General features: G+C 48.8%; 1 protein-coding gene across 1 annotated transcript in view; it reads left to right on the top strand.

Annotated features, from left to right (window-relative positions):
• GABBR2 (gamma-aminobutyric acid type B receptor subunit 2) overlaps positions 1-25,938 on the top strand; it is a gene marked incomplete at its 5' end in the record, with an annotated part of 332,387 nt that overhangs the window by 263,164 nt on the left and 43,285 nt on the right. The window contains 2 exons of the mRNA XM_074331530.1: positions 10,867-10,974; positions 18,413-18,535. Coding sequence (XP_074187631.1) covers positions 10,867-10,974; positions 18,413-18,535 — 231 coding nt within the window. The remainder of the gene's footprint in view (positions 1-10,866; positions 10,975-18,412; positions 18,536-25,938) is intronic.

The following is a 25,938-nucleotide window of genomic DNA, read 5'->3' as shown; positions in this document are numbered from 1 at the left end:
CAAAATGTGACCCTCTGGCATGAGGATGGTGACTGCAGCACGTGGTCCCCTACATTTCTGCATGACTTTTGGGCCCTGGGATGCCTTGTGATTTCATGGGCACCTTATAAGTCTATGGGCAGCTATCCTGGGCACTGGTGAGAGCTGGGCAAGGGGGTGTTCCTGAGGCACCTGAAGATGCTCGTTAAGGAGAGCAAAGACTCTCCTCTTCCCTGTGTGCTTGGGTAGAGTACAGTTTGAGGAGACCAGGACAACAATTAAAATGCCACCAGCAGCTTGTTTGGCGACTTCTAATTCCCACAATGCTCGGATCCCTCTATGCACCCCTGAGAGCCGAGGAGCCCACCTCGGCCTCCCAGCCAAGAGGCGGGGGAACAGAGCTTTACCTTGTCCCTCCTGGGGACCCCTGTGCCCAACTCCTCGTCACTCGCTGCCCGCCACCTGGGAACATATCTATTGGCCCCAGTTGGAGTGTTGGGTGCAGAGACACTCGAGGCCCAACCCTTGGAGAGTCTCTCCCTGCCGAAAGGAAGCTCCTGACACCCCGCCTTACTCACAAGCCAATGTCGGTTAAAGCACAGGTGCTTTCCGGGATTTGACCTGAATCCACAAATGCTGGGTGACGCAGGCTAGGGAGCAAAAAAGGGACATCCCCCACAGCCGGGTTTTTTCTTTTAATGAAGCCTGACATTCTATTCTGGGATTCGTGCTCATTTGTGCCAGGGGAAGGTTGTCCTGGGAAGCCTGGCAAGGCGGCATGAATAAATCATAAAGTGCTTTACAAATCAGCATTAGCTGCACACACGAGGGCTCTCCGAAGATGTTAGGGCCTGGTTCTCACCACCCCTGAGGATTCATTTATTTGCAGTCAGGGCTGTTTCAGAGGCTCTGCATAGGGGAGCCCACATTCATGACTGTGAGGAAAAGATTCCGATTAACGACTCTGGATTGAATTGGGTCAGCACAAATTGTGTATGGGTCATTTCCTAATAATTCCCAGGATCGCCCAGGACGGGGAACTGAAAGCTCTTGAGTTTAGTCCCCAATGGGTGCAATTTGGGTTGTGCTCCACCTGCTGTTCCAGCGGGTCAGCTCCTTTATTTCACTTGGTGCCATAGACTCTGTCCTCAGGGCCCAGAAGGCTGCGCCCAGTAAACTCTCACCAAGGGGGAGAGGAGGCAGAAGCAGGGTCCTCCGGGGCAGTGAGCACAGACAGGTCTCACTCAAACCACAGCCTGCGTTTCACTCCCACCTCCTACACATACTGGCTCCTGACGGTGGCAAGGGACTTAACCTCTCTGAGCCTCGTAAAAATGAGCATAATGAATGCAGGATTGAGGTGTGGGTTAAACGTGATGATTCAGACAAGCTGCCTAGAACATAAGGAGAGTATGGGAGCGGCAGGGGAGGGGGAGGCATCCCAGTTTGTCATCTTTCTCCCCGTCACAGTGTAATTTCCTGGGGACCTTCTCTGTTCTGTAGGAACTCTTATAGGGTAATGGACAAGGCAGAGCATGCAGCCAGCTACAGATGTGGAGCAATATAAATCACAATTCAATTCAGTCTGTTCTGCTGCCATATGAATGCCACTTTTTTTCTTTTTCAAGTTTCAGTATAGAAACTAAGCACAAAGACAGACCATGAATATCACCTCAGAAAGTAATCTATGACAATCATGAGTTGATGCCTCTCTGGGGACTATTATAACTTGGACAGGGGGCGGGTGATGTGTGAGCACACACACACACACACACACACACACTGTTGGGGAAGCAGTTACACTTAGTTCCCATCCAGGCTCCTTCTGACCCTTTCCAGAATCTTCCCAGCCTGGTTGCAGCAAGTCTTGCAAATAGCTCCAACTACACCATGCTGTCTCCCTGGACACTGTGTGGGTAGTAGAATCACCATAGCAACTTGGCCCCCGTGGGCACAGAGCTGCCGATGAAGACAGTGCTGGGTGTGGGCCAGAGCCCCCGTGCCAGCAGGTTGGGAGTGCCCGCTCGCAGCTTACACACTGACCTGGCTCAGGAATGCCAGCCCCTGGCAAACCAGAGAGGGAACAAGGTGTGTGGGAAAAAGCAAAGCACCCATCTTCCTTGCGGAATCGTAGGCAGAAAGCCCAGCATGTGCATGGAGGGGTAAGGAGGGATTCTGCAGGGAGAAAGAAGGCCCAGGTGGGCCTTGGGTCCAGGTGAGGGCTGATCTCAACAGCTTTGGGGGCTCTCAGAGCATCCTGGCAGCAGTGCCATGTTAACGCCCCAAGCCTGCACCCTCATGAAATTCAGTACTCAACACTCTGGTTTACCAAGGCCAGCTTGCTGCCAAGTGCAGCCTGTCCTTCAAATCCCCACAACCGCCTGACAAGGCCAGGTTCAATGTCCCCACTTTATCGTAGGGAAAACCGGAACTCTATCGTCCATGGCCAGCTGGCAGGACTGAAGTTTGGAACTAGTTCTGTGGGACTACAAGGATGTCTGAGACGTTTCATTCTTTTTTTTTAAAGAAATACTTGATTTTTTTTATATAGATGGTTTATACCAGGAGAAAGAGATCACCTAAATTCTTAGGGATGTGGTCAACATATATCCCAACCAATATTTTTTTTCAAATTTTTTTAATTGAGGTATAATTCATATCACAAAATTCATTCTTTTAAGGGATACAATTCAGGGGTTTTTAGTGTATATATTGATTCATGTTTGATGTATGCCCGAAGTATATCAGAGTGCCTCGTACATAAGACAGTGGTAGTCAGACTGCTTGTATGCAAATCCCAACTGTACTACTTCCCAGCTGTGTGACTTTAAGTTCCAGGGAGAATTATAGGGTTGTGAAGATTAAATGAGATAGTGTATGTAACACACTTAGTGTCTGCTGCATAGTAAGATTCAATAAAGATTAGCCATTATCCCACTATGAATGAATGAATGAATGAATGAATGAATGAATGAATGATGGAACTATGTCTGCATAATTGTGTTCATTTCTGGACACTGCTAAGAGAGATGCTGATAAAGCAAAAGTAAACTTGGGATGCAGAAGAGGACAACTGGATTTGGTGCTGGTGGCCTGGGTGTAGCTTTACCCGTGACGACTTCTGGCCTTAATGTGGCCTTCCTCTGCCAGAATCAGTCAGGGACAGACTCAGGCCTGCCTAAGTCACAGCCAATCTGCTGTGCTTCTGCTGCCTTGAGTGCTAAACAAGGCCTCAGGACAGGCTGAAAAGGAGGTCAGAATGACCAAAGGAGGACCTCTGAGGTTGCTTGCTCAGCCATGAGTCCCCAATCATTGGAATCTGACATAAGAATTAGGAGAAGTCAGTTCAGCCAGGGCTGCTCTGATGACAGCTGAGCATGGCTCAGCTTTCGATCTCTCAGCTGCCTCTGCTGGCTGACAATCCTGACTCCTTTATGTATTACTTGTTATTAAAAGTAATTATGTACAAATATCATAAGTGTATAGTTCTATGAATTTTCACAAACTGAACTCAGTTGTGAACCCAGCATCCAGATAAAGTAACCAACGATTGCCAGTATCCCAGAAATCTTTCCCACCCCTTCCAGTGACTGTCCACACCCCCCTCAGTGTGCACATGTGTCACATGTGTCACCTGCCGCTCCCAGATGATGCTGAGGCTGCAGCCACAGACCAGCAGTAGCAAGGCCTAGATTAGAACCCATGCTTTTATTCTTGTGTTTGTCTCTTGGAGGCTGATCATGTAAGAGAAATGGAAGCACCAAAACCTTGTTCCATGAGGATCATCTGGGGAAAGAAAGGGCTGGGATCTCCACCCTGGAACCTCAGCCAGCAGGGCAGTCCCTTCGCAGGAGCTGGGGTTGGAGTCTGGGTCCTGAAGCTCTCAGCCCTGCATCCTGCTCACAAGAAGTGCATGAATGGGCTCAGGGTGGGCAGCTGCTGGGAAGGGAGGGGGCGGTGAGGACCCGGGCATTGGACTGGGGAGCATGATACCCCCTTCCAGCCTTCCCAGAGATGCTAGGATTTTCTAACTCAAAAGGTAAAGGCTCCCTATGAACACCCAACTGGCCTCCCAGTAAACACAAGTCTATAGGAATCAGTGATAGGTGATGTTTTCAGTTAAAAGGCCATAAATATATGGGGGGTGGGTTGTTTGTTTAACTTGGGGATTTCTTTTTGAGGCAGTTGAGAGATAATGTGATGTAATCATGGGGTTTAGGGGCTATTTCAGCATGTAACCCCATGCTTTTATGGCTTGCCCTGGGAAAATGCTTTGTGATTTCAGAAGGTGGCCAGAAGGCTATGACAGGGGACACCCACATGGTTTGATGGTGGCTGGTGGGTTCAGACCAACTAAGGGAGGTAGCCACAGGACCTAGTGCTGTCAGGGCCTGTTTGGGCCAACTGGGGTCCTAGACAGCCTGCAGCTCCCCTCTTGATAGCAGTGGCCTCCCCACCCCCATCTCCCTGGCCATCGAGGGTCTTCAGTTGTACAGGGCTTCCTGGGCCCTCTGGCTCCCACAGGAAGGGGCTGAGAAGGGTACCAGGGGCCCTCCAGACTCTCCAGCCAAAGGGTAGTTGATATCCTCCCACCCCACACACCTTCAGGTGGCCTCTCCAAGCCTTAGACTTAGTCTTATAATTCATCAACTTCTATGATAACATTTCCCAGGCACCTCCTTTGTGCCAGAGCCTGCGGGCACAGAGCTGGACCTCAGAGATAGCTACCCTCAGGGAGCTGTCTAGATGGGAAGATGTAGGTAATCAAATAACTCTCATTCAGCATGTTGTATGCCCTGATGTAGACAGGCTTAGGGGAGTGAGTGAGGCAAAGGCGAAGGGGCAAATCAGGGAAGACTTACAATAGGGGACCCCTCAGAATGAGCTGCATTTCTTGCGGGAAATCCTAAAAGATGCCTCTCACTTGCCCAAAAATTACACAGCAGCTACAGTCGCTATGATGCACCTACCCTCTCCTTCCTCCCTTGCCCCAGCACCCATACGTCCACCTCTTCAGTCCACAGAGCTACCTGGAGGCACACATCAGCCCCCTCCCAGCACACCCCCACAGCCCCGGTTGCCACTGCCCATGTTGAGAATCTCACACTGCCAGAAAACTCCCAGCCTCTGGTGGCTTTGGCACCTCTGGGGTCATCACCGGAAGGGGAAGAAAGGCCTTTTACCCTCACTCTGCATTATTCTGTTGCCTGAGCCAAGACCACTGAGTGCGGTTGTGCATTTTGGGCACTGCACAAGGGTGTTGGCACCAGGGGTGGTGGGAGCTGAATTTCAGCCTGTGATCTGATGAGGCTGGGAGGGCTTTAGGGAGGGTGTTCTTTCAAAAAGGGTCCCAAGGGAGCGCCTCTTGAAATTCCTCCTCCCAAAAGGGAGGCCTTTCTCTCAGTAGCCCCAAGGATCCTAAGATGCCCCATTGGCCCTGAATAGGATCCCAGAGTACCCTTGTTTGTGCCTGGAATCTCCCAATGCCACCCCCCACCCCGAGTTGTTCCCCCAGAAAGGCTTTGCTGTACTCTAAACCATTTTCTGTGCAGTTCTTACTTAAAGGACCCTGGACAAGACAGGATCTCTACAGCTATTTATAGACTGTGCTCTTCAGGGGTTTATTGCCTTGGGGCACACACCAAATCTATCCACCACCCTTTGTCCGAGTAAGACAAGGCAGGCCCTGGAGACCCCAGGCTGAAATCAGGTCTTTCAGCTCCATGGTACGTGCCTTTCCCCCAACCTCATACATAATGGAGGTCTGGGGCTTGCTTTTGGACCATCTGAGTCTTCCTTCTCTGCCCTCTCACTATTGATAGCCTTGAGTGAATGGTCAGAATTAAACAGAAGGCCCTTTTCAGAACCTTGGACAGCGAGAAAACAGCTTACCCCAGCACCCAGCCAGCTCCCAGGGTGTCATCCTCTGCTGTCTGACTTCCCTGCCTCTGTAGTGACAGCAGGCCGAGAATGGCAGCCCCAGTCATCTGTTAGAACAGACCTACCAGAGAGGCTGTGTGTCCATTTTCCTGCTGATTCCCAAAAGAACAATGAAAGCCCTTCTCGCTGCCAGGCAGCCCTTCGCAAAATCAATTGAACAAGCAGCTGAGCAGAATTGTTCTGGGCATAGATTTTTCTTTCCATTTGGAGATTTGCTCTAATTGGTTTCTTTTTTCCTTTTTCGTAGTTGAGACTAGGATGGGCAAAGCCTGCCTCAAGTTCTTCTCCCTCCCGTGGATGTATGTTTTCAAGGCAGTGTGCAAAGGGGGCCACGTACTTTATGGCTGAGGAGAGAAAGGGAAAGACATTAACATCAGAAGAGTAAACATGTTTAAGACTTTGGGAGAAAAAAGTGAAGTAGCTATTTGTCTTGTGTTGATGAATCAGGAGAGACTTGTATTAGAGGTGACATATTAGAAATGGAATCATTAGAGCACCTTAGAACCTTCTAGTTTATTTGGCATCATAGAGCCACACAGAAGGAAGACACCTGGGACATCATCAAATAAAACCTCCCTCGGTGCAGGAAATGCCCCTACAGCACCCTGATAGGGAGTCCTCCGTGCTCTGTTTGAATATGTGGAGTGACAGGGAGCTCACTACCTCATAGACAGCATATTTCATTTGGGTGGAAGGCACCACCGAGGCCATGAACATCAGCCTCTTTTGCAAATGGATGCTCCAGTTCCCTCTGAGGTCTTCCTGCCATGTGCTTGCTCACCTCGACTTGCACATTTCTGGTGACAAAGAGCTCGTTACCTCTTTAGCTGGGCCACCCAGCTTGATCATCCCTCAGTGCTGGCTTTCGAGATTTAAAGGTGGGCAAAGCAGGCCCTGCCTCCCAGTAGCACCATCTCGTGGGAAAGGCAGACAGGTGATCAGGTACACGTTATCTCAGCATGACCAGCACAGCAGAAATGTGTGTGAGCGCAGAAGTTGTAAGAAGGATGCAGCCATAACCTCCCTACAAGGTCTGGGAGGACTTCTCAGAGGAGGTGCCCATGAGTTTGGATTTTGGAGGACAAATGAGAATTTGTGAAGGAGCCAAAAAAAGAATGGCATTCTAGGTGGAGAAAATAGCTGGTGCCAGACCCAGCAGCATGAGCCGATGTGGGGTGTGGGGAACGTTTAAGCAGGGTGGGATTGCTTGGATGTGAAGTGCCATGTGGGAGTGACAGGAGAGGTGTGGATTGGAGGTCGCACCCTGCTAAGAATATGGAGTTTAACCTGAGGGCTTGGTGAGGCAGTAAAGGGTTTAAACCTGGGGAAACTTGCTTAGATTTGCATTGGAGAATAGTCTCTTGGCGGTGTTGAACGAATGAGCCGGAGGTGAGGGCAGAGACAGGGAGACCAGCTGGCTGGAGGCCCCTGCAGTGGCCCAGTGAGTGGCGATAAGGAACACATGACAAATACCAGACATTGATTAAAAACCTCAGCGCTTTACACGCTTTCTTTCTTCTAATCCTCTCAACCACGCAGTGAAGTCAGAGACATTTTTGTTTTCCCCACTTCACAGATGAGAAAATCGAGGCTCAAAGAGGTTCCAGGACCTGCCCAGGTTCACATAGGTAGTAAGTGACAAAGCCAGGACTTGAACCCATGTCAGTCAGACTCCAGAGCCTAATGTGGAGGGTGCCATGGGAACGGAGAAGAGGGGTACTAACAAGAGGTGTGGGAGTCAGATGGCCGTCAGGCATAGCCCCAGCAGAGGACAGAGCCCACCTGGTGGTTGCATGAAGAGACTCTAGTGAAGGGAGTACATACAGAGGTGGGGGAGCGGCCGTAAGGAAGCAAACACGAGTGCGGAGGCCCCCGGAGACCAGCGACCACAGGAAGACCAGCGTCCTCGGCCTTAGGGGTAAAGAGAGGCATGTCTTTCTGATTCCAGACAGGGCTGAAGCCACATGAGGAGCCAGCTCAGCCAGAGAAACAGCACAGCAGCAGAGGCAGCAGGGAGTACCTGCCCCATCTTCTCTCTGCTGGCACCCTCCGGCTTCCTGATGAGGCCTTCCAGATCCAGCCAGAGGGCAAGGGAGCCCAGGCGGTGCTGACATGGGCCCCGCCACTCAGGGCACAGGGAAGGGCGGGAGAGGAGTGGTGAGGCAGAAGGAGATGGGCTTGAAGGGAAGAGTGAGAGTGGGGTAGGACTCCTGGGGAACTTCCAGGTTCCTAACTTGGGTGACAGGTGGATCACGGCACCCATCCATGAATCAGGAGGAAATCTTGTTGCTCACGGGAAGAGATGATGGGCTCAGCTTTGGCTGTGGAGTGTGAAGGTTTTATGGGACACCTAAGTGTCACCTAAGTCTCCAGTGATGGTGGTATGTGCAGGTCTGGAGCTCAGGAGAGAGCTAGGAACAGGGAAAGAGATAAGAGAATTGTCAGGACACAAAAAGTAGTTGAAGCCTGAAAGTGGGGGAATAACCCAGGGAGAGCCCTTAAATTGGCAGCACTGAACCCTAGGGTCCATTTCCATCTTAAAGAGATGGTGGAGGAGTGGAGAGAAAAATACCACATCCCTTTTGCAAAGGCCACGCCCAGGGCTGACCCTGAACAGAGCCATTCTGGGCTGCTCTGGGGTACGGGGTCCCCCTGGCCTGCTTTCAGAGTCTTTCCTCTAGTGTTGTTTCATCCTTGTCTGAAGAGAGCAATCTCCAAATGGGTGTGAACCCACTGGGATCATCTTGCAGAAGAATATATTACAGCTTTTATTTACTTTTATTTTTTTATGGAGGAAAATAATGGAAGAAATTAAGCTTTACTAACATTTAATACTTGGGTGGACCCCAGGGCCCTGGCTCACTGGGTGTGACTGGTGGTCCTTATACAGGAACTCTCCCAAGAACAGAGTGGTTGGTCAATCCTTTACACCAGAGTGATGGGGCATTGTGTCGAGGGTCCCCAACACAGCCCCCAGTTGAGGAATTCACTAGGAGGACTCAGCATGTAGTTGTACTCACAGCAATGATTCATGACATGAAAAAGCAAAATCAGCAAAGGGAACAGGCTCAGGGGGCAAAGACCGGGGAAACCAGGTGCACGCTTCCAAGAGCCTCTCCCTGCGGAGCCACACAGACTCGCTTAATTTCCCAGCAATGAATTGTGACGACACGTGCAATATGTTGTCTACCAGGGAAGCTCACTGTACCCTCAGTGCCCAGAGTTTTTATTGGGGGCCGGTCACCTAGGCACCCTCTGCCTACTACATACCCAAATCCCCGACCCTCAGAAGGAAAGCAGGTGTGCAGCATAAAAACCACGTTGTTGACGCAGACAGTTTGGGCACAGCGGCCCTGTTATTGCTTGGAAAATGGTGGAGTCCCAAGTCGCTAGACAGGCAGAGTGAAGGGACTCCGCCAAGACACTTGGCTGGAGCACTTTTGGGGACTTCCTGCATGGGCTGACGGCAACCCCAGCCTGGGCAAACCTGCTGTGTCCAACTCCTCTGGACACTGAGGGCCTGACCTGTCTGCTCCAGCCTGGCTGTCTCTCACTCCTAGCACATCGACCTTCCTGCTGTGTTCACCTGAGGCAGGTCTGCACTTCTCATCAGGAACTTAGCTAAACATAGCTGAGCGAGAGCAGGGGGAAAGCCAAAGCCTAGAACTAGAGCTATAGAGCACGCGGCTCTTTTGTCCCCATGAGCAGGAGGCCCCAGAACTTGATGGCACACAGCCCAGGGCTGGGCCATGATGTGGGGCCCAGCTTGGAGTAGGCGAGTCTCCTGGGTGTTGGAGGGTGTCTAGTCCAGCTGGTAAGGGTGAATCTGGGGAAGCTGGGGTCTGGCCATGATAGCAGTGCAGGAAGGGGGTGGGCATCCAGGAGGCTCCTGAGTCCTAACAGATGGTAACCGGCCCTTCCCAGCCTCCAGGGATCCAGGCTGTTGGATCCGATCAGGGCTGGCACTTCCCATCAGGCACCAGCCCAGGGCTGGGGATCGGGGGGCATCTTTGTCCTGGGGAAGAGGCGAGAGCCAGACAGAGCCTTAGTCCTAAGCAGGGACTCGTGGTCCAATGTGGGCTCAGTGTGCAGGCTGGCTTGGCACTGAGTAAGCAGACGCCTGAGGTCACAGCGTGCAGTAGGAGCCACATAGCCTGACCACGGTGGAGGCACCGAGCAGCAGGACCCAGGCAGCTTCGCTCCTCCCTCCTGGGGAGACAGGCTCCTGGGGGAGGAGGAAGGTCAGAGCCCTTTTTCTCTAGTCTTCCTCCCTAAATGAGCAGCCCCTCATGAGGGTATGGAGCTGGCCTGGGTACAGCTGCCATCGGGTGTCCCCCAAGGCCAGCTCTGGCTGAGTCCTGCCCTGCTCTGCCAGTGACGAGTTTGCTGAGCCCTGGAGAAGGCCCTCACAGGCTCATGCATCTGCCCACTCTCACCCTGCAGCTCAGCGCCTTCCTCCAGCCCCTGCCCACAACCTGGGACTCAGGATTGTCATAGAAGAGGTTCCCAGGGTCACCTGGTCTCCTGTAGACTCGGGTGAGGAGACAGAGAAGTCAGCGATTATGTTCACCTCTGCAGGTGTGTCTCCCACATGGAAGGCACTCCGGAAAGGCGTGGCAGAGGGAACACCAGTGGGCTATTCTGTCGTCCATTACTGACCCTTCCATGGTCCTAGGGCTTTGTGCCTCACACTATGACTGCTTCTCTTGGGGCTGTGGTCCCATTGAAGACAGGGTTTGAATTTCAGACATCCTGTGCCCTGGGCCCTGGGTCTGGCAAGTGGCGGACGGAACTAAATGTCTATCAAATTGAAATGTGATTGAACTATTGCTGCCAGTAAAACTCTGATATGTAGAGCCTCTGGCCCTATTACCTAGCGTTCCCCTGTTGGAACATTGTTGGTCCACCTAAGGGATGTTAATGCCTCTGTTTTCTCATGGCCTGTAGGTCAGGACCTGGATTCTCACCGTGGGCTACACCACTGCCTTTGGGGCAATGTTTGCAAAGACATGGAGGGTCCACGCCATCTTCAAAAATGTGAAAATGAAGAAGAAGGTAATCACTCCTTCTGTTTGAGGGTGTCTGCGGTGTTCGCTTATCATTTATTTAGCAAATACTTTTTAGGCACCTACTATGTACCAGGCACTGGGCTATTTGCTGGGGATTCAGAATAAACACAGTCCCTGCCCTACCCACCTCCACCCCCTCTACACCTTCAGTCACCTGGGGAAACCAGAGTTAACACAGCGTTTCCAACGCACAGTGATAAGGGCTTGTCGGGGACATGGGTCCTAGGGTACAAGCACCCAGGGGAGGCTTCATATAAACAGTGTCACCTGTTGAGACCTGGAGGGTGAGCAGGGGTCAGCCAGGCAGAGGCTGGGGAGTTTTCGAGCCCTGTAGAGGGAGCCTCATGCACAGAGGCCTGGAGAGGGGAGGGGTGTATCCGTGTTGCTGAAAGAGGCTCATTACGGCTGGGGCATGGGGTTCGTTGGGATGGGGTACAAGAGGAGGCTGCAGGAGAAAGCAGGGGCCAAGGTGAGGAATCTGAACTTGCACTTTTGGGCAACGGGAGCCTTTGAAAGAAGGGTTTAATGATTTCATTTTCAAAGAGGCCTTTAGAGGACAGGCGTTCTGCCTTCATGTAGCTGGAAAGCATTTGCCACCTGCATGGTTGGGTGGAACCAGAATATTGACTAAGCTTGACTCAGGATACATCAGAAAGAAACTTTCTCCACTGCTGTCCTCTTTAACTCTTCCAGAGGTGCTGTTCTTCCCCTGCCCCTTAATAAAATTTCAGGCAAGTCTCAAACCTTTGAAAGTCCTTTGGTCAGCAACTAGTATGTGGAATCCATCATAATATCCTAAACTTCAAACTGCATTCAGAGGCACAGCTTCTCCCTCGCCCTGCTCAGGCTTGCCACCTGCCCTGAGAGAGAGGGTGCAGGTGGCCTGCTTCTCTCCTTTACCAGCCTGAGTTTTTTTCCCACCATCCCAAGGTTTCCAAACCCTCCAAAGTTGGAGCTTAGAGTGGTGGAAGGGCCAGGAATGACCTTACTTGCCAGCAGCTGGCATTGGGCTTGCTGGGCCTGGCAGAGATTAAGCAGGCCCTTTACACGCTCCTGGGTGTTTTTGTGGGTTTTTCAGAGCCCCCCTCCGGCCCCCTGCCCCCACCCCTGTTACTGGGACTTTCTCTCCAGCAGGGCCCTTGACATGGGTGAAATATTCCCCGTGTTGGCCATTTGTGGTGTTTTCCTCTGCCCCTGGGCATCTGGCGGTTCCCCCACTCCTGGGCTCACTCGCCCCTCCAGCTTTTCCTCCACAAGACCACACAGCCCTCCCCTTGCCTTGCCCCGTGGGCCACATCTGTTGTGCAGGAAGCACTCATGCAGTCTCCACTCCTACTCAGGGGTTGCAGGTTGATCCCACAGTAGCAGCCACCCCTCTTTGTCCCCTGCCCCCAGAGCAGCTGGCCAGCCTGTCATCCCCTTGTAAGCTTCTCAGGCAGGAGTCAGGCACCAGTTCATTGGGTCCCCCAGGCTACAGGGACCCCTGTCAATCAAGCCACCTGAGTTCTCTCCTTAAAGCCTCTCTCTTGGTTTGAGGTCAAGGAGGAACCCTGCCCAACCCCTATCCTCTCACCTGGGGTGAGTCTCATAACATCAGGTCACCGCTTTCCAAAAATCCTCTTCTTGATTCAGCCTCACCAGCAAGCCCCCACCACACACACCTTTTAAACCCCTGATGTGGCTATAACCTGTTTACAGACATCTCCTCTGCAGCCCCTGCTGTGTGGTCTCATCCCACTTCGGAACACAGTATCTTTTGTTCCAGTTCTCCCCAAACTTGCATTTGTCATCCAGCTACCTGGGTTCTGAGCCCTGGCACCTGTGGCAGACAGAAAGCATGCCTGAGTCAGTGGGGCCAGCATGCAAAGCAGGGCTTCTACTGCCTGCTTCACCACTGACCTGCCCTGGGACTTCAAGCAGCTCTCCTCATCTTTCAGGGCCTGTTTCCTTATCTGTAAAATGGGGAATGGTATTGAAATGGCATTGTCTCCTGAGCTATGATTCTGCCTGGTGCCTAGTGGCACCTCTCACTCGTCAGCCTCACCACCGGCGTCTTCACTGCCAGGGCTGCTTTAGGAGCTGCTCTCCAGGTCGGGGTCTGGGATAGCTGCCCCTCTCTGCTGCCTGCCCCACACTGGAATGCCTTAGGAAAATGCAGGCTGCGTTTAGAGGGAGGAAAGTCGCCACCTGCTGCCTGTGCTGGCCTGGAGGGCTCCACCCCTCGCTGGGCCTCAGCCGCATCTGTGATAACTCCCTTCTGTCTGTAAGATGAGAAGCCTCGTCACCCATCCTTCTTAGCCCTGGCTGCATGTTACAGGCAAATGGGAGGCTTTAAAAACTACAAGAGGTAACCCAGCCCAGGCCAGTTGAAACCGTCGCTCTGAGGCTGGAGCTGAGCAGCAGGAGTTTTGGGCCTTTCCCAAGTGATACTAGTAATACATCCAGGGTAGAAGGCCGCTGGTCTAGATCAAGGCTACAGAGCGTGCAGGCTGGACCAGCAGCGGCATCATCATCACCTGCAAATTCTCAGCCCCCACCCCCACCCCCACTCCTAGCCCTAAGAATCAAGATCCTGGGTTGGAGCCCAGGAACGAATCTCTCACCAGCCCTTCTAGTGATGCTGAGGCAAGCCAAAGTTTGAGAGGCACCGAGGGACTTCTGGGGCCCTCATGCTCTGTGGCTCTCCTTAGAGAGAGGCTCTGCCACTTAGGACAACTCCTTCCTGGCTTTGAAGAATCACAGTGTTGATTCTGTTGTGTCAATATGTGATTACTCCATATTGTGATTTGTAATAAAGAACCAGCCCTTGTGTTTCATTACTCATGTGATGGGTGAGCAAGAACACTCTGGCTGGCCACAATTCACAAAACATGTCGAGAAAGACAATGGGAATTCAGTTGTCTGAAAGTTCCCCGGGGAGGCGGAGCTGTGATGTGGCCACACCCCTCTGCGCTGCCTGAGCCCAGGGGCCCACTGCATCCCTGGCGCCTGGGCAAGTCAGAGCTCAGGCTGGGGGTGGGCCCAGGGGTCCAGCATAGAGGCTTGTCTGAGAAACTGCCAAAGGCTGAGTACAGATTTGGTCACCACTTTTGTCTGTTGTGAAAATGATTAAGGCCAGATGAACACACATTCCAGCATGAGGCACTTTTTGCTATAGGCTTTCTAGTTATTCTAGGAGTAGGTTTGCTGTGCTGCATTTATCAACCAAATTAGGGGAGGTTAAAGGTGTAGAAGAGAAATTTATAACTTACACCCATCAAAAACTCAAGTCTGAAACCCAGATTATTTTGAAAGGGTTGTGGCAGTTGCAGGTCAAAACTGGGATTGAATTCTCCATGGTTCCAACAGTTTATATAGCCAAGATTGGTTTTTATTGTTGTGTTTTATTGTGTATTTATTGTTGGTGTTGTATTGTGTTTTATTGTGTTCTTTTTAAGCTTAGATTTTTTTTGTTAAAGTGGGTCCCTTAATTTCTTTTACTGAAACTTGGACATACTAGATTTACATAAATTTGTAAATGCAATCATACACTTTTTTTCATAGTCTTTTTATCCTTTTCTTCTTTCCCTGCTCCCCACCGCCTCCTCCCTCTACCCACAATGGCATGCGCTCCCCAAGTGCACATACATAAACTTCACCCCATATGGCCACATTTTTAAAGACATTAAAGGAAAAGAAGCCTATTAAAGGATGTATTGACACGGTGACTTAATGCTTCCAAATTCAGTGTTTTCATATCATGTTACAGTTTTTTTTCTAAAGACCAATCATAAAATCTTGAATTGGGAAGCCTTATTATTTATTCTGCCTCTTACTAGGACTAAATTGAAACGTTGAGAGGAAAGCAATAACTCAGAGATGAGATCTTCGACTCTGGGGCAGATGGTTGGTTTTTTGTTTTGTTTTGTTTTGTTTTTTGAAGGACAAAGAAAGTTCACTACAAATATGACTTGATACTGTTGCATACGGTAACATCCCTCAGACCTTCCTCTTGGCTCAGCTTCAGGAAAATGTCAAGAGAGGGCTTTAAAAGCTTCACCAAAGCATCAGTCATCTGAGTGACAACAGGAAGGCATGTCTACTGCATCGCACAACTCCAAAGGGCACCATTCACTCTGTATTTCCCTGGAATGATGTCCCTAGAACAGGCAATGAGTTGGTCCTAGCAGCAGGCCAGTCGGAATCAGTAAAAATAGCTGAAGTTTTTTTAAGAAATAAAGAAATGCCCTTTTTGGTAAACCAGGTGTCAGCCAACTTTTTCTATAAAGAGCCAGATAGTAAGTATGTTAGGCTTTGCAGGCCACACAATCTCTGTTGCAACCACCCAACTCTTCTGTTGTAGAATGAAAGCAACCATATACATAAATGAATGGATATGGCTGTGTTCCAATAAAACTTTATTTGCTAGAACAAGCAGTGTGCCAAATTCTCAGTTTGCTGAGGCCTACTCTAAACAACAATGGGAAGTGACATTTAATAATAGCTGACATTTGTTGAACAGTAATTGTAAACCAACCTCTGGTAATCTAATGTGGTTTGTGTAGTTATCATCCCCAATTTGTAGATGAGGAAACTGGCTCAGAGGGATTGGGAAATTTACCCAAGATCACACAGCTACCGTGTTTCCCCGAAAATAAAGCTTAGCCAGACCATCAGCTCTAATGCATCTTTTGGAGCAAAAATTAATATAAGACCCAGTCTTATATAATGTTATATAACATATTATATTATATTGTAATTATATTATATTTTATTATATTATATTATAATTATATTACATTATATTTTTTATTATATTATATTATATTATATTATACCCAGTCTTATATTAAAATAAGACCAGGTCTTATATTAATTTTTGCTCCAAAAGACGCATTAGAGATGATGGGCCGGTTAGGTCTTATTTTCGGGGAAACAGTCTGAAGGCCTGAAAAACAGCTCAGCCAGAGAGTAGGGAGCGGTTAAGTGCAAGTGTGTGTTTGGGGAGTGGTCAGGCCCAGCTCAAATGCCAAGCAACAGAGCTTGGCTGGATTTATCCTATGCATGATGGGAACTCAGGAGACTCTTGAGCCAGAGATGATATGATATAGTCACTGCCATCAGCTGCCATCCAGAAAGCTCTCCCAGCTCTGTGATACTGCTTGCTGCTTCCTCTGCCTGACATTCTCTTCTTCCCAGCTCCTCCTCTGTGAAGCCACTTCCTCTCCTCCAGCGCCATCTTGTAATCATCCAGTACAAGTCTGTGTCTCCTCCCAACCCCGGCGGGTAGAGCCAGGGTCGGTCCGTCTCTGCGTCTCCTGTGCCCAGCACAGGGCCTGGCACTGAGCAAGTGTTCAGGACATGTCTTCTTAGATCATCATTCATCGTCGAATGCTTATTAACCACTTTTTCTATGCCAGGCTCAGGCGGGTGCTCAGAATAGGGCAATGAGCAAACACCAAGCTGCACAGAGCTCACAGCGTAGTAGAGATGACAGACATGAATCAAATGATCACACATATACTATGAAGTGCCTACTCAGAGAGATGTCAGAAGAGATGGCCGTGACCTTAAATCCAGTGAGATGTCCTGCAGCCTTGTAGCAGGCACAGGGAGAAGAAGGTGTGGGGGCTTTCCGGTGGGGAGGGGTAGGAACCTGCAGCCGGTGTTGCCTCATAGGAAGTAAAACCTGAGCCCTGGACAGGAGGCAGTGACCTTCAACCTGTTCAGCAGCGCCACTTTCTTCTGGCCTCTTCCTGAGAGCATATTCATTCACTCCCCACACGTTTCCCAAGAAGGTCCGAGAGCAAGCCCCTGCACACAGCGCAGGATCTCGTCTGCAACGTATGCTCCACGTAGGGCATGCCTGGATGCACACAGGAGAAGCTGCTTAGGCTCAATCTTGAAATCAAGGTGGCGGATGCCAGCAGAAAGGTTGGGGAAAGGGCTTCCAGAGGTCAGGCTGAGAGTGGGCAAATGCCTGGTGGCTCAAACAGCCCCGGGTGAGCAGACAGGCCCCTTCCAGCCTGTCTTCCAAGTCCTAAGCTCCTTGGGCATTTCTTCCTTTTGCCCCAATTTCTTCTCAGGGCTGGCAGAGAGTTACTTAGTTCCCACAGGGCAAGTGCTAACCTGGGCTTCTGCAAAGCATCAGCAGTTCACTGGATGCTTCTGAAAAAATCTTGGAGTGGAGGCTTTGCCAGCACCCTGCCCCCATGTGAAGCAGTTTTGGTGGATTGGATCTCTTTGGCAATGACTCAGAAATACTGTCTTCCTGTTTGTTTCATAGTTCAGCCGCAGGGAGGCCGTTGAGTTTCTCTTTCTCCTTTAAAAGTGGCTTTAATCATTAAAAGCCAGACCTCGTGGTATTTCCTAAGCTTCTGCCTCAGTTTATTTTTCTATAGTCTTTTCCAGAACTACTTCATCACATTAGCTTTTATTTGGGGGAAGGAGGCACATAAACATGCAATGAGTGAAACACAAGTTAGCTTTGGCACTGAAAGCATTTGTCCCCAGACCAATCCCTATCAAACGGGCAGAAAGTAGGGTGGGAATTTCACAGGGTCATAAGGATATCTCAGGCTGCAAAGAGGGCTGGAAGTTATATTTCTTCTTTTATATTCCTTCACCTCAAGTCAATCCGTCAAACTACCTACTGCGTGCCAGGCCCTGCTAGGTACTGAGGGTGCACAAATAAATAAAAGAGGCTTCTCTTCCGTCAGGGGCTTCCCAGTTTACTGAGGAGGGCAGACGTGTATACAACTTAACATAATGCCTGGCCAGTGCTATAAATGGAGGATATGGACTCTGGAGACAGGAGGAACTTGGTTCAAATCTGGGCTTCACCTCTTAGAGCAATATTACAGTGAGCAAATTACTTAGTCTCAGTTTCTTCATCCGTAAAATGGGAAGAATAATAATTTGTGTCTTTATATATGAGATGATGTGTGTAAAGAGGCAGGCAGTGTTTCTTAAATGTTAGCTGTTCTTTTTGTTGTTACTGCTATTACTGCTTCTGGTAATTAAGTACGTGAACAGTGCTATGAGAGTAATTCGCTCTGCTGTGGGCAGGAGAGGGGAGTTCACGGAGGAGGTGACAATGGATCTGGATCTTTAAGGATTATTAGGAGTTTGCCAGATAGAAAGAATAGAGTGTTTCAGACAAAAGAACCAGCCCCTGCAAAGGCGTGAGGGGTGAAAATCACAGCAGGGCCACAAACTAGCAGCTGTCAGACTTGACGATGTGTATAGGGAAGGGTCTACCAAGATCCTGAAAGGCCTTGCATGCTAAGCAAAGGAGCTTGGCTGGATTTATCCTGTGTGTGACAGGGCGAGTCTTAGGAGATTCTCAAACAGGAGTGACAGTCTCTCCCCCGACCCAGCCGCTCAGCTTCTGTCCGGGGAATCTCTCTCACGTCCACTCTCTTCTGCTCTTGCCTTCTCTGCAGATCATCAAGGACCAGAAACTGCTTGTGATTGTGGGGGGCATGCTGCTGATTGACCTGTGTATCCTCATTTGCTGGCAGGCTGTGGACCCCCTGAGAAGGACGGTGGAGAGGTACAGCATGGAGGTAAGCACCAGGCACCACAGGGGGGAAGCCTGCGGGATGCCGCTCCCCACACATGGGGACGGGGAGGCAGCCCGTCTCCTCCACTGCCTGAGATGCACCGCTAGAGAAGAAATCAAGGCAGTCACAGGGAAATCATCACAGGCCCACTCGGGCCCAGATGATCTCTCAGTCCAGAAGTTACATTGCATTTTTATTCTCTTCTTGAAAATAAGTTCCCTGACATGTGCTGCTAGGGAGTAAGCATACCGATAGTTCCTTCCAGTTACTATGTGATTTTCAAAGTGATAAACAGCAGATTTCCTTTCACACATTTGATATCAGAAATTGGTTGTTCAAATAAAGAAGCTTCCATAAAAGTACTGTGAAATGTATATTGCATTTGGCCTTGCCCTTCACTGAATGAGCTTCTTAAAATGTTCCAGATTAGGGAAGTTCAAGATTAGGGGAGTTGTATGTCTGTTGACTTTTCTCTTAGAACAGTTAAACAGGCTTTTGTCGGAGGCAGCCGGCTGAACGGGGTGTGCTGTAGGCTCTGATTTCCCTACGGCATAGCAAATTCTATTGAGAAAACTGGAATTTTCTCCAGTTCTCCTGCTGCATTCATTATTAGGGAAATCTTTTTGTGGATTTTAGTGTGAATTCTTAAACTAAACTGGAAATGGTCATTTTATGTATTGGGGATAGAGGTTTTTATCCTTCTGGGCAAGAAGGTTTTCTAGCAAATAGGATGCCCAGCCTCATTTGTCTGGAGACAGACAGAGGGTTTCCTCGGCCCAACAATCAGCTCATGGCTAAGGTGAACATTTCTGACGGCGTGGATTTAGGAGGGAGATTTAGGGCTGTTTGCCTCCATATCGTGGCCTTAGCTGTACATCCTGGGAGGAAGCAAACCCGACAGAGCCAACACTGGCTGTGCCCGTGGGCTAGGGGGCAGCCGAGGTCACTTGGGAGGACACGCTGTTTCCAGAAGGGAGGTAACATCTGGCCACCATTCATCTGCACAGCTGGCCAAAGAGCCGTCCTGCCCTCCACTCCATCCTGAGGGAATTCCCCACCCACCACCAGGATTTGGAAATCCAGACAGGATATCAGCTGGAGGAAGAGCTGCCATTGGCTAAATGGGCCCCCCAGGCAGAGAGAGCCTGGGGTGATGATAATAATAGTAATGATGATGGTAATGATAGCTTTGTGTGTAAGTTCATTGAATCCTGCAATAACTCTACGGAATAGGTGCAATCCTTAACCCATTCTAATGATGAGGAAACAGAAACCCAGCGAGGTTATGCAACTTCCCCAAGGTGACCCAGCAGGTCAGTGGAGACCCCACTCACTACCCTCACTCCCTCTCCCTACCCTGCCTTTCAACACTTTGCAGTTTTTAGGGGCTTTCATTGGCCTTTGGTCATTGGCCAAAGATCTGTGAAGTGGGTAGGGCAGGGAAGTGTTTTCATATTCTACAGATAAGAACTGAAATTAGAGTCATGGCCGACTGAGGGCCCAGAATATAGAGAGGGAAGAAGGCCAGTCAGGCAGAGCCTGTGGGAAGACCTGGGGTGGGGACAGGTGGACAGAAAGCAGATCTGGCTGGCTTCATGCTGAGCCCAAGGGCAGCCAGCAGACCAGGCGCCACTGCCTCCACTCAAGGTTAAGGTGGGGGCTGAGTATTCACTGGGGGTCCCCCAGGCTCCGCTGTGGTGGGGAGAGGCTGCAGGGCTGGAGTCCGCCTGAGTCAGCAGACTCTGGAAGTGGATCCAGGAAGCCTGCCCCCTGGACCAGTTAAAGATCAGCCTTGTGCAGTCCGATTCATAGAAGTGATGGTTTGCTGTGTCACCTGTCTTACCGTTCTTCCTTCCTTCCTTCCTGTAATAAGTACTGCTGCTCTCAAAGCTCTGTGCATAGAACCCTAATCCTGCCAGACCTTCCAGGGCAATGGTTCTCAAACTGAGGAGCCACAGCGTGACATGGAAATCCTCTCTGTGTAGATGAGGAAACTGAGTCTAGGAAGCAGGAGGGTCCTGCCCTGGGCATCCGGACTTCACAAGGCGCGGCTGCAGGAAAGCCAGCTCTGGCTCACAACCCAGATGCTCTGTCACTGTGTTTCCCTCCAGGTGTCTGCTGAGATTTCTCTCTGAACCTTTTCTGGCCTGCTCTTCTTTTTCGCCTCTTATTTTAGGGTTGCCCTGTCACTCTGTTGCCATGGTAGCAGAACCCTTTGATTTGTCAACCCACAGGCCTGTCGGTTTATTGTCGTTTTTCCACCAAACACCACTAAGCTGTCAGTTGATTTCTGTCAGACCCTCCTCTGTCAGACACAGCATGATGGTTGAACAGTATGCTCCAGGGATGAGGTGTCCTAAATTCTCCTCAAGGGCTGGTTTTTTTTCCAGGACTCCCAGCGAGAGAGAAAGTCTACACCTGGGGGAGATGTGATCAAAGATCTTTGTGGTCTGTTCCGTCTTCCCCTACCTCCCTCAGACAACGTTAGATTGCTCTATACACTCTGAACATTTCAGGATTCCAGTTACAGGCCTTGCTCTGGGTTTCGCTTTCATTCTTTTGACCATGCTTCCCCCCTTCCCGAACCTCTTCTCTGACAAGTAAATGAACTTCAGTGCCAGGCCTCTGTGTTACCTCCAGGGGGACGTGTCCCTGAGTTTCCTGGCTCCACCAGGTTACGTACCTGCTCTTCCCTGCTCCCAGCGTCCTGAACATTCCTCTGTCATGACATGTATCGCACTGTCCATCTCTGCTGCATGCATCCCTGCCCCGCCCCAGCCCCACTGGACCACCAGCTTCTCCAGGACAGGGCCACGTCTGAGCAGTCTCCCCACTGCCCAGCCCACTAACCCCACACACAGCCTCCAATGGGCAACAGAGGTGAGCACAGCAGCCAGGGCTTTTGATATCATGGCCTCTACAGGCTATTGGAAGTGGGGGGCAGATAGTAAACAAACAGATAAATAAGCATGATTACTTTAGATCACATAAATTCCAATAAATAAACAGGATGAAGGGATTGAGAATGAGAGGAAAGACCTGTGGAGATGATTCTCCCAGTGAGAGTATATACAAGTGTCTGGGGAATTAAAATCAGATTCTAAAGTCCTACTGGAGGCATCCCAGTGCCTCGTTCATTTTTATGTAATAAATATTTATAGCATTTGTTATGTGCCAGGTATATTTTCTCTCAGTCTATATCTTGTCTTTTCATTCTTTTAACATTGTTTTCTGCAGAGCAGAAATTTTTTATTTTAATGAAGTCCAACTTAGCAGTTCTTTCTTTCATGGATCATGCTTTTGGTGTTGCATCTAAAAACTCATTGCCAAACCTAAGGTCACCTACATTTTCTCTTATTATCATCTAGAAGTTTTATAGCTTTGCATTTTACACTTAGGTCTATGATCCATTTTGAGTTAATTTTTGTGAAAGGTGCAAAGTCAATGTCTAGATTAATTTTTATACACGTCTGGTCGTTCCAGTACCATTTGTCAAAAATACTTTTTTCATTAAATTGCCTTTGTGTCTTTGTGATACATCAGTTGACTATATTTGTGTAGGTATATTTCTGGGCTCCCTCTTGTTCCATTGGTCTATTTGTCTGTTCTTTCACTCATGCCACACTGCCTTGATTACTATAGTTTTATAGTAAGTCTTTTTTTATGAAAAGAAAAATTAACATTTTATTTACAGACACACCCTTCTATATCAATTACTTAGTTTCTAAAAATTCATAAAAGTTTTGTATATACAATGTGTCTTCAATGAAACAATTCTAATATAAATTAAAGTTGAACATTTGTGAGCTTCTGGAATAGGTCTGGTTTTCTTTAGTTTACAAAAGGAATTAATTATGACCCTTTCTGTTCTCTAACTTAGTAACTCTATTTTGAAGATCTGCCAACTTTATCTAGGCAGTGATTCTCAGATTTTAGTGTATGTAAACGCCATAGGGATCTTGTTAAAAATGCAGGTTCTGGGGTGGCCGGATGGCTCTGTTGGTTAGAGCGCGAGCTCTTGACAGCAAGGTTGCCAGTTCAATTCCTGTATGGTGTGGTGGGCCCAGCAACTAAAGCTTGAAAACAGCAACTAGACTTAGAGCTGAGCTGCGCCCTCCACAACTAAATTGAAGGACAACAACTTGGCTTGGAGCTGATAGGCCCTGGAAAAACACACTGTTCCCCAATATTCCCCAATAAAATCTTAAAAAAAGAAATGCAGGTTCTGATCCAGTAATTTTATAATAAGACTTAAAATCAAATAGTGTCAGTTCTCTTACTTTGTCCTTCTTCAAGATTGTATTAGCTGTTCCGGGTCTTTTGTTGCTCCCTATAAACTTTAGAATCAATTTGTTGATATCCACAAAGTAATTTGCTTTTTGTTTAGAATTGCATTGAATCTCAATAGACAAAGTTAGGAAGAACTGACATCCTAACAATATTGAGTTTTTCTACCCACAAACATGGAATATCTCTCCATTTATATAGATCTACTTTGATTTCTTTCATCAGAGTTTTGTAGATTTCCTCATATAGATTTTGTACATGTTTTGTTAAATTTATACCTGTTTAATTTTGGTTTGGGTGCTAATGTAAATAGTAGTGTGTTTTTAAGTTCAAATTCCAATTGCTCATTTCTGGTATATAGGAAAGCAATTGACTTTTGTTTTAAGCTAGTGTTCTACAACCTTGTTATAATTGCTTATTAGTTCCAGGAGTTTTTTGTTGTTGTTGTTGATTCTTTTGGGACTTTATACATAGATAATCATGTTATCTGCAGACAATTTTATTTCTTCCTTCCCAATCTATACATCCTTTATTTCTTTTCTTGTCTTATTTTTGTATCAGCTAGGACTCCCAGTGCACTGTTGAACAGGCGGCAAGAGGCGGCATCCTTGCCTTGTTCCCAGTTTTAGGCAAAGCATCTAGTTTCTCATGATTAAGTATGATGTTAATGTATCTTTTTTTTTTCTTAAAGAGTTAAAATATCTATGTATCTATTTGGGGAGGTGACAGGAAGTGCAAGTGGTGCAGGGAGAGCCTGGTTCATCAGGGACCTTGTGGGCTCAGCAGAGGAGTTATAACTTCAAAATTAAAGATTATTAATCAGAGAAGTGACATGATCAGATTTGCCTTTGCTTCAGGGTGAACACAGATAGAGAGATGAGGCTGGAGGTCCAGAGATGGTTTTTGGCAATAATCCAGGCAGGAGCTGATGGCAACCTACAGCAGGGCAGTTGCGGCAGGAACAGAGAGAAGTCGTAGACTTAAGAAATATTAAGGAAACAGACATGACGAGATTTGGCGATTGATTGACCCTAAGGGGTGGGGACAGGGAGGCAGCAAGGGCAACGCCCAGATTGCTGACTGAGTGGGGGGTGACAGATGTCTTCCCTGAGGCGGGGTGCAGAATGGGGAGCAGGTTTGGGAGAGAATGTGATGGGTTCATTTCTGAGCAGTTGGGCTTGGAAGATTGGATGCAGGGTCCTAGAGCAGAAGGAAGCACTTGTCCAGTAGATAGAAACTTGGGGGGAAGGGCAGTTAACACATTGAGGAGGGGAGCTGAGGGAATGGTCACCCAGAGAGCGGTACAATAAGAAGTGAAGACATCCTGACTGGAGCCCAAGGAATCATTAAGTGGTGATGGGAACAGGAGGAGAAGCCAGGGAAGGGGCTTTAACGTGAGGCTTTTTCAGAAAGGAAAGGGGTAACCAGGAGAGAGAGCCATCTGTGGACGGGGGCCCAGGAAAGAGCTATCCATGCACAGGGGACATGTGAAGAAGGAAGGAAAGGTCTCCAGAGACACATGCCCCAGGCCACGGTGAGGACTGACAGGTGCCCCACCCCCATGCTGTGGCCCCGGGCTCAGTGCTGCTTCATTGCATCTCAGCTCTTCCTTCCTCTACTTTATAGAGTCTGGTTGGCTGTTTCTGCATTTCAGATATAGCAGGTGTGGATAAATCTGCCAAGTATGTTTTAAAAAATTGTTTCAAAATATAATTTGTATTCTTGGAAAAAAGCGGGGGGTGAGGGGGGAACTCTCCTTTGTTTCATACCTGACCCTACGAGTAGCAATGGTGAGTGGGTGTTGGACATACAGGTCCGGAGTTCAGGGAGAGGTGTGAACTGAAGGTGGGAACTTGGATGCAGGCAACATATAGGTGACACTGAAAGCCTTAGCTGAGAGCACAGGTGGACAGGGTCATATAGATGGAGAAGAGAAGCAGACCAATGAAAGATGCTCAGTCATGCCAATGTTTGGAGATTGGGGAGGTAGAAGAAAGAGCCTGTAAGAAGAAGCCACAGAGGTAGGAAGAAAATCAGATGAGTTTGGTGTCTAGGAGACCAAATGAAGAACGTGTTTCCAGGAAGAAGTTTTGATGGTGTGTCAAATGCTGTTTTTAGATGAAGTAAGATGAAAACTAAGAGTTGACACTGCGTATGTGTGTACATACACACTCACGCACCCATATGGGAATCTTTTTTTTAAGGAAAATAATTTGAAATCATTCCCCCAAAAGTAAAAGCGGTGCATACTGATGATGTGAAGACAGCCTGTGAATCTAGGTGGAAAGGTGGGTTGTTGTTGTTTTTTAGCAAGCCTTCATTCTATACCAGGCCACCACCTACGCCTCCACTTGACCATTCTGAAATGGTTTTGAAACGGAGAGAAAATGGCAAACAGCACTCAAGGTCGCTGAACGTTAAACACTCAGGAGAGCCACAGGGCAGCCACTGAGGCGGCACCCTGAGACCACCTGCCCTCCCTGAAGCCTTCCCCCATCTGCTTCCCAGGCAGGGTGCCACAAGAGATGGGTGTGCAATCCAGTTACCCACAGGAGCCATGTGTGTGGCGTGCACTTACAGAAATGGCAGAAGGCTGTCTTCACAGGCTTCCAAGCTACCTATATCAAGAATTCCTTCTACTCTGGGTTCTGTGGCTTTCTGGCCATTTGGGCAATAATCAAGTTAAGGGCAGTTTGGGACAGAGGAGTATTTCAAACTTCCCTCCCCATCCCATGCCTCTACCCTCCTTTTTGTGGAAGCAAATGGGGGATTTGGAAGTCATGGGCGACATACACCTGGCTTGGAAACCGGTGGCTTATTCCAGCTATGTCTCTATGGAAACAGATGTTGGAAGAAGCAACACATAGAGTTTTAAATAAGTTTACCTCCTTCTATAGTTGCTCTGAAAAAAAAAACAAAAAAAAATCCAATCCTACAGCAGACACTTTCTGAAAACATCTGGTCTCTTCATAAAGCTTGTCCAAATCCCGTCTCACAGTACTCATTTTGAAATAAAGAGACATCAGAACGTCCAGGCTGAGGTGAGTGCTAAGGATCTGGGTCCAGGCTGCTCTGTAGGCTGCACACAGGCAGCCTGGTGTCCCAAAGGCTTTGATGCT

This window comes from Rhinolophus sinicus, linkage group LG04, assembly GCF_036562045.2.
Source record: "Rhinolophus sinicus isolate RSC01 linkage group LG04, ASM3656204v1, whole genome shotgun sequence".
NCBI classification, from domain to species: Eukaryota; Metazoa; Chordata; class Mammalia; order Chiroptera; family Rhinolophidae; genus Rhinolophus; species Rhinolophus sinicus.
Note: the sequence above shows the minus strand (reverse complement) of the source record. Positions and strands in the feature narration are given on the sequence as shown.